Source organism: Nicotiana attenuata, unplaced genomic scaffold (assembly GCF_001879085.1).
Source record: "Nicotiana attenuata strain UT unplaced genomic scaffold, NIATTr2, whole genome shotgun sequence".
NCBI classification, from domain to species: Eukaryota; Viridiplantae; Streptophyta; class Magnoliopsida; order Solanales; family Solanaceae; genus Nicotiana; species Nicotiana attenuata.
The window spans coordinates 69,661-78,656 of record NW_017672708.1 but is presented as its reverse complement, the minus strand read 5'-3'; the positions used below and the strand labels follow the sequence as shown (position 1 = coordinate 78,656).

Sequence of the window (8,996 nt, the reverse complement as noted above, 5' to 3'; positions counted from 1 at the left end):
CCACAAGTAATGTTGCCATGTGGCTAAAGCCCTTATTAAAGCATACATCTCTTTGTCATAAGTGGTATAGTTCAACGTGGCTCCACTCAAATTTTCACTAAAGTAGGCAAAAGGTTTAGAATCTTGCATCAAAACATCACCTATTCCTTTACCAGAAGCATCACATTCAATTTAAAAAAATTAGAAAAATCAGGCAATTGTAACAATGGAGCAGACCATTATCCTTGTCTTCTTGAGGTCTTGAAGAACTCGAACTCTTCATCTCTTGATTCGGCCATGGCTTCTTGGAGATGGTGTTTGACCGACCTTTCCACGAGCTAGTTTGCTTTCTTTTATTTTGATTTTCTACCTTTACAGACAAATCAACTTACTCATCTATTGTTACATATTGTTATAATTCTACTACATCAGCTATTTCCTTAATTAAACCATTTAAAAACCTAGCCATTGTAGCCTCTTCTTCCTCCATACAATTAGTTTGGATCATAGCCATATCCATAGCATTAAAGTATTCGTCCACGGACATGGACCCTTGATTTAATGTTTGAAGAAGTTGTTGTAGCTCTCTTTGAAAGTGTGATGGTACGAATCTCTTTCTCATCACCCTCTTTATTTCAGCCCAAGTAGAAATTGGTGCTTGTCGTTCTTGCAATCTGTCCCTAGTAAGCTTTTTCCACCAAATACCAGCATAGTTAGAAAACTCAACAACAGTAAGTTAGCCTTCTTACCCTCAGAGTAGTTGTGGCGGTCAAAGATGGCTTTAACTTTTCTCTCCCAGTCAAGGTACAAGTCTTGATCCCTTGTTCCCTTGAAAGATGGCATCTTCATTTTTATACTACTTATATTATCATATTCTATTGTACCTCTTTGTCCCTTCCTATCTCTTCCCACCCTATAAAAATCAATATCATTAAAATCATCTATAGGGTTTTCTTGATTTATAATGTGAGTAAGGGGTACATTTCTCCTAGCTTAAGGCCTAACATTATTTTCCCTCCTAAGTTCAGCTATTGTATCATTTTGCTCAGCAATGGTGTCCCTTATCTCTTGGGGTTGCAAATTCCATCTTTCGAATTGTTGATGCATAACTTGCAAGGTAAAATAATTTCTTTCTTTGATTTCGGCTTCTTGGAGAACCCTTTGTTCATCATCACTACCTGTACGCAATATCTTAAATAATTAAACCGTATCACACAAATTGGCTTTTCCCTCAATTGTTCTCACACACTCTTTGCTTTTTTTTTTCTCTCGAAATAGCCTTTGATCAAAATACTTTGCAGATTTATATTTAAACCCAACTCGTATGAAGTTCTTAGTAGTAAAATATAGATTGTTGGGGAACGAATGAAAGAAGAACCAAATCCTAGAACTATTAGGCTCAGTTGAAACAAGACATGAACAAAAGGGAAGGATTATATATTTAGATTAGAAAGAGTAATAAAAATTGAAAAAAAAGTTTCCTATCTTTGAAATCTAGGATCCCCTCATCTTGTTTCCTTTGTTAATTTTTAGAAATAAATTAGATACAAAAGAAATTTCCTAGAGAGCAAGCAATTCTTTTTTTTTTCTTTTTAAATTGATTTTTCATTTTTTATTTTTCTTTTTTACTTTTTTTTAACTCGTTTCTTCTTTTTTTTTTTGCTCCTAGTATTCAAGAAATCCCAAGAATTATCAAAAACGAAATCTTGATAGAACCACTCTGATACCACTTGATAACAACAAGGTCGGGAATCCAAATTAGAGTAAGAATTTGAGAAGTAAATGCGGAAGAAATAACAATAAGGAATTGAACAACTAAAATTAAAGTGCAAAAAATAAAGGATATAGGAAAGTTCAAGGAAAGAATTCCAAGAACTTCCAAGAACGCAAGTTTTATAGCCTTGACAAGATCCAAGCAACAATGTTTTGATTTATTGAAGAAATCAAACGCCTTTACTGAAAAATAATCAAAACAATAGATTCAAATCTTTACCGCTTTATGATTAATTTGAGACAATAATTAATAACTAGTATTAATCGCCTTCTACGAATACCACAAAAGAATCAATGATATCACAATAGAGAATTTATCTTACTACCTTGAACTATGAACTAGTAAAGGTTGAAAGATAAATCTCAAAGCATAAGTAACAAAGGTTCAAAAGAACTCTCAAAGTATAATATTCTTAATCAATAATGAAGTGCATCAATGAATGAGAAGAACTCCTTATTTATAGGAGTAAGGATCCTTAAAATGAGGTAGGGTGGCTGCTAAGGAATAAAAGAAACTCTAAAATTAAGAGGGTGGGCGGCCAAATCCTTTTGGGGCAGATTTGAACCTTAAAACTACTAGTTTGGGCAATTTGTTTGGACTCCAATTGGGCTCTTTAAAATACCACTTTTTGGACCTCTTTTAAGCTCATTTTGAGCTCTTTTGGTGGACTTCAAGGGCTAATTTTGGGACCCAATCTTCCTCCTCTTGGACTTCAATTTGGCCACCAAATAATTGTAAAACTTGGACAATTCATCTCCTTTGGGCTTGAGCTCTTCCTCTACAATTAAAAGCTTTTTTATTTGCCATTGAAGTCCAGCAACCTTAATCTGCAACTCTTTAGCTTGAGATCTTGTAAATGGCTTTCTTGGAGCTTCCAAAACTCTAACCTTGTCCTTGATGCTATCAAGCTTGCTAGGAAGGCTCTACAGGAGACTAATGGCAGAGATCTTAAGCTTATGACTTATCCTCCTTTTTTGTAACTAATGCTTTAAATTTAGACTATGGAGGAGCTGTTTATCTAGTTAAATATCTTAGTAAGGATGTTTGTACTAAGCTTGCATCCCTAGGAAATCAAAATGTCCTAAGTGACATGTCTAAGCGTGGTACTAGTCAAGTATGAAATGTCCATATGAACATATGTAATGGTGAGAACCTTATTCCCTAATATTTATATATATCGATCCCTGTTTATAAAAAAAAAGTTATACACATTGATAGTGCATTAAATTCTTTATACCATTATTGTGATTCAACTTGTATAGAAGATTATTCACCACCTGTATTGTTTACTCCCTCCGTTCCAATTTAGGTGAACCTGTTTGACTGGGTACGAAGTTTAAGAAAAAATGAAAACTTTTGGAATTTGTGGTCCTAAACAACTCAAAAAGGGGGCCAGAGTATTTGTGTGGTTATAAAAGCTTCTCATTAATGGTAGAATTGTAACTTTAAGCTAAATTGTTTCCAAATTTAGAAAGGGGTCATTCTTTTTGAAACGGACCAAAAAGGAAATAAGTTCACATAAACTGGAACGGAGAGAGTATTAATTAACTCTATTAAATAGAGTTGCTTACAATTACTTTTAAGTAATTTACTACAACGACAATTCCAGTAAAATCCAGGTGTAAAACTTAAACTCATAAGTGATATTTTTGGCAACACGATAGATAAATTTCGTTCAAAAATTTTGGCAACACGAAACATAAATTTCGTTCATCGATTTGCGTTATTTACGAGCCACTTGGTTTGGAAACGAGCCTCAGGGTTCGGAATCTCGCTTCTTACAGCCATTTTCATTCCCACTCATATTCAAGCGGAAGGCCCCTGCCCTCCCCCACACACAAATAAAATAAAATAAAATAAAACACGCACTCAAAAAGCGCAACACAGCAAAAACATCCCCCATTTGCCGGAGGTCAACAGCGATGGCTGATCACGCCGGCGAGCACGACTCATTTGTAGAATCGGTAATGGACAAGGTCAACGTCGACAAGTTGCACGGCGCACACCACGATTCTTCTTATTCGTCGGATTCTGAAGACGAGAATAATGATACAAAATCGCCGGTCGACGCCGTCAAGGCGAAGATCTACCGCCTTTTCGGTAGAGAAAGGCCTGTCCACAAGGTTCTAGGCGGTGGAAAACGTACATTCCTCAATTCTCTCTCAAGTTTTATTTATTTTATAACATATGCTGCAAATATATATACACATGTATCACGTAATTATGATTCGATTTTATAGTAATTGCGAGCAAATTAGTTTGTTAATAAATGACTTGCGGGCCAAGAGGCACTGTTTAATTATTTGCTTATTTGCAAATTCTGAAAATGGAACCTCCTTTGAATTAATTGGACTAATATTTCGTTTTTTAATATGTTACTATATAACTTTTCCCTATGAATCTCTCCATCGAGTGAGTTCCTGCAAATTGATTAATCCTCCCAGTTTCTTCTTTCCTTTCCTTTCCTTTTTCATTCTTGTTAGGTCTCGTTAGGATCCATACGAGTTTTTTGTTGGTGCAATAAGTGTATTCTTTATTGCGTTTCTTTTATTTTTTAAATGCAAAGTTGAACTGTTATTTTACCGATTTGAGTTTCATTAAAGTAGTATCATGTTGCTTCAATTTTTGAATGCATTTTCCTAGTTTATATAAATTGTTGATATTCCCCCTTCAAAGTTGAATAAACGTTTGCTATTGAATATGGAACTAGTTGTTTGTAACGAAGTTTCCATCAGCAAAGATATATTCGGAAGCTGGTATGATAACTTCATTAGAAATATCAGGGAATCCCATTGGATCAAACCACCGGAAGCATTTGAGTGCTAAGTAATTCTCGCTGAAATATGAGATGGGTTGCAGCTATAGTCAGAACTGAAGGAGCTAATTTCGTAATGTTGACCCATGGAGCGGTAGCGAAAGAGACATCAAACAGATGTAAATTCTCCACTTTATGGCTGCCACTGCTCTATCTCCAAATATGAATAAAACTAATAGCTTTGTAGATGATCCTTCTAGAAGAGGAAGATTCTAACAACCTTTCCAATTATTTCGTTATCTGTTTTTATTAGTAGGATCCCTAGGAAAAGGATTTAGTTTCCACGGTGAATTTATGCGTAAAAGATTTGAAACGAAGGAGCTGTTTCCCTTTTCTGCACTAGTTTTCTGGTTTGATGTGTCAGCAAGATATAGTGTGATTTGGCAAAGTTTGAAATAGTTTTTATATTAATCACTTAGTTATTTTGCTTTGGCTTGAAAAATACCGAGTTATCCTCTATGCTTCTTTGCCCCAATATCTCCTGCTGGGCTTTCTGTATGTACTGCAGAACTTCAATCTCCACCAACTATGTGTGCTGTTATGGAAACATCTCTTTTTCAATAGCTGCTTGTTGGTTTGTATATACTTATAATTCCCTATGAATGACAGCCGCTGACATTTTCCTATGGCGGGACAAGAATGTTTCTGCTGGCGTGCTTGGTTTTGCCACTGTTATTTGGGCGCTTTTTGAGTTGCTTCAATACCACTTGCTCACACTTTTGTGCCATATTCTCATTGTTGCCATAACAGTACTTTTCCTGTGGTCCAATGCATCGGCGTTCATCAACACGTACGTATCTTTTTGTGTTCTTGATTTATTTGTTCGTCTAATATGTACAAGAAGATTGACCTTGAAATGTTATGCACCAGGGCTCCACCTCAAATTCCAGAAGTTGTTCTTCCTAGGGATATTGTCCTGGGTGTTGCATCTGCATTGAGGATTGAAATGAATAGGATCCTTGAGATCCTACGAGATATTGCATCTGGCAAAGACTTGAAGAAATTCCTTGTTGTATGTGCATCTATTTTTATATCTTAAGTTCATAGTTTGACAGTTGCTTCAAGGCTCAAGTTTCTCCCACTAGATCTGCTCTTTGAGTTTCATGTTTCTCCTAGTATACCTTATAACAAGAAGTTTCTCCCAGTATTGATGTAAAATATTTGACATTGTACATGCAGGTCATTGTGGGCTTGTGGGTAGTTTCTATATTGGGGAATTGCTGGAACTTCCTCACCTTATTTTACATAGGTAAGTAATTTCATTCTTATTTTGCTAATTGGACTTCCTTTTTTCAATGCTTACTGGGACTCAACTATTTGTTACTTCTTTTATTCTTATTTGCATCTTCTACTTTTCTCTGCTTACAGCTTTTGTATTACTGCATACTGTTCCTGTGCTTTATGAGAAGTATGAGGACAAGGTTGATGCTTTTGCTGAGAAGGCAGAGGCAGAGATCAAGAAGCATTATGCTGTTTTCAACGACCAGGTTCTTAGCAAAATTCCAAGAGGTCCACTAAGAGACAAAAAGCTTGCATAGAGACTAATAGTGTTTCCACTACGTTCATACGGGAGTTTTCCATATGTTGAGTCCCTGTGTTAGAGCCCTTTAGTTACTGGATTTGCTTTATTACATTTACAATTAAATGAGTATGGCAGTTTTGTGAGGTAGTTTTGACTTCCACATTTAGTTTTGCCTTTTCTTTACCCGTAACACGGTGCAATTGAATTTATAATGTTGTTTATAAACAAGTGAGTCGATTTGACCCAAGAATATTAAGTAAATAAGAACAAAAAGATTATGAAACGAAATTAAAGGAAATACAAGCCAGGCTATGTGCTTGATCTTTCCGATAGCAGAAGTACAAACAATATTGAGAGCAGAAGAAAATGAAAAACTTTATAATTTGGAGAGTAGAATATAGCTTTTTGTGTACAGAGTATTTTGTGTCTGCAATTGATGTTAATTCTCTTATTTATAGCTCTATTCGGGAGACTAGATCCTCAAATCAAGCTCTTCTTGAATGAGAATAAAAGCGTTATTGATGGCTTCATAACGGTTGGTTATAAATACAAATATTCCATGTAACTATCGCTCACTGAATGCTATCCGATATCAATACTTTAAATCTCTGTCCGTCGGCTACTCTGCCTTTGGGCCTCATCCAGCCTGGCCACATGCTGGCAACCAGTATTGACTCCGTGTTGACTCACATCCTTCCCGGCTTCAGCTCCATATGTCATCTCTTTATTCGTCTAACTATCAACAACTAATTTTACCGACACAAATAATCCCCCTACTTTTTGGTGACAATACATTAGTGTCACCGAAAAGTAGAGAACTTTTTCCCTTAGCGAGCAAGTTTCTGAACAGCTTCTGACATTTGAAAGGACGCACGTCTCTCCGCATTTAATGATGTGTCACCTCACGATTTGGCAAATATTTTCGCCGGCTCTAGAGGTTATCATGACCATGTTTTTTGGCGTCTATAACTTCTCCACTTCTCATCATTGTTACTCTTTACTTTCACAACTCCTTCGTCTTCTCTAAATCTTCTTAGAGCCCTTCTACAACATTCAACTCTCACAGTAAAATTTTTCTTCACAAACATGTCTTCATACATTGCCGCCCTTGGAAACTCTACCCTTTTCTTCGGAGGTGGCACAAAGAAAACCAAAACAAAGAAAGTCGAAATTGAGTCGAAACATCCTACCGTGAGTTCCATCATACCACTTAAGCTTAGTACGAAATCCGACCTTCAGGAACAAAATGAATCTATGCAAATCACAAAAGTGACAGAAATTATCATGTTAATAGGTATCCTTCTTCCATCCGTCCTCCTCGCGTTCCTGTCGTGAGGGAGGATTATCACTGGGACAACATCGAAATCCTCACTCCAAGCGAGGTTGAAAGGGTCACCTTCTCCAAACATGGGTTCATGTATGTTTATACATACCCTTTCACTTTGGGTCCTTTCACTTTGAGAGTGGGTGAAGGAGTCGACCCAATAATCTTAGAGTTTTGCCACCGGTACTTATATGCTTGGCACAAGTAGGGCCTTCTGTGTGGCATACGGTGGCTTGCCTCCGCTAGCTGTGTTCTTAGATTGGGGAAATCCTGACTTTCGCACACATGTTGTCACGCCCCAACCTTGGGAGGCGTGGCTGGCATTCGGTGCCGCACTGGCCCTAGCGAACCACTCTGTAACTCATTCATTTTCTTTGTAACTATCATGGGCCAACATGGCCACAACTCGTAATGTACAATTATAGGTGGGCAAATGTTATATTAATGAACCATCGTTCATAAAACATGAGTACATATGGGCCGTCAAGGCCTCTGACATACTGTACATAATAAGCCTCTGTGTCTATAAAGCCTCTACGATTATTTAACATAAAATGGGACAGGGTACCGGCTGACCCATAAGTATGTAATAAAACTCTGACACGATGACTCATAGACTCGGTTGCACTCCGAATGAGGTGGAGTCTTACCGATCCTTCGGTGAATGCCAATCTCGTCTGCCTATAAGGGATCGTCAAACTGATTGTCTATACCTGCGGGCATGAAACACAGCGTCCCCAGGCAAAAAGACGTCAGTACGAATAATGTACTGAGTATGTAAGGCAGAACTGAAACATAACTATTATTCAACATTAATTAGAGACATATAAGAATCAACCTGAATCTCTAAAGTGCCACCATAGATGCATACTTATTATACTTACACATATATATATATATATATATATAATGCTTCTCTTTGAGACTATTATCCATATGTATGATGCATGACTGCCCAACTGATCAGTGGTAACTGCCCGACCGGCCATCGGTGGTAAATGTATGACTGCCCAACCGGTGGTAAATAATGATACATAACTGCCCATCCGGTAGTAACTGCCCGACCGACCGTAGCACGGTGGTAAATGCATGACTGCCCGACCGGCCGTAGCACGGTGGTAAATATGTAACTGCCCAACCGGCCGTAGCGCGATGGTAAATGCATGACTGCCTGACCGGCCGTAGCTCGGTGGTAAATGCATATGCATGAAGATGCATGTATTACTCTATTATGAACATTAAAATCTTTATCAAATACCTCAATATGAAACTAGATACATACTTAGACACGCTTGAATATCGCTTTACGAAACGAATAACATAGACACCCTTAACTGCTAAGAGTGGAACCATTTATGGAATAATATTATGTTTACGCTTCGTTGCTTGGATCATGCCAAAAGAAAGAAGGGATAACCTTAACATACCTGAACCGATTCTCTTAGCAATCTCTCTAACCCACGTCTTTTACGAAGAACACGTAACGCCAATCGAAAGATCATCCCAGCACAGCATTCTTATTTTTGCTGGCTTTACTTATTGTTGCGCCTCTTTTTTCTTGCGAAATCGGGTTTATGACATT

At 37.3% G+C, this 8,996-nt stretch overlaps 1 protein-coding gene across 1 annotated transcript; it reads left to right on the top strand.

The window, feature by feature from the left end:
* The first annotated feature begins 3,542 nt into the window (after positions 1-3,542).
* On the top strand, positions 3,543-6,250 carry LOC109214215 (reticulon-like protein B2). Its single transcript, XM_019378112.1, has 5 exons — positions 3,543-3,895; positions 5,178-5,358; positions 5,439-5,580; positions 5,748-5,817; positions 5,937-6,250. Exons 1-5 carry the CDS (start codon positions 3,676-3,678, stop codon positions 6,104-6,106), a joined length of 783 nt encoding a protein of 260 aa, XP_019233657.1. The 5' UTR covers positions 3,543-3,675; the 3' UTR covers positions 6,107-6,250.
* Positions 6,251-8,996: the final 2,746 nt, after the last annotated feature.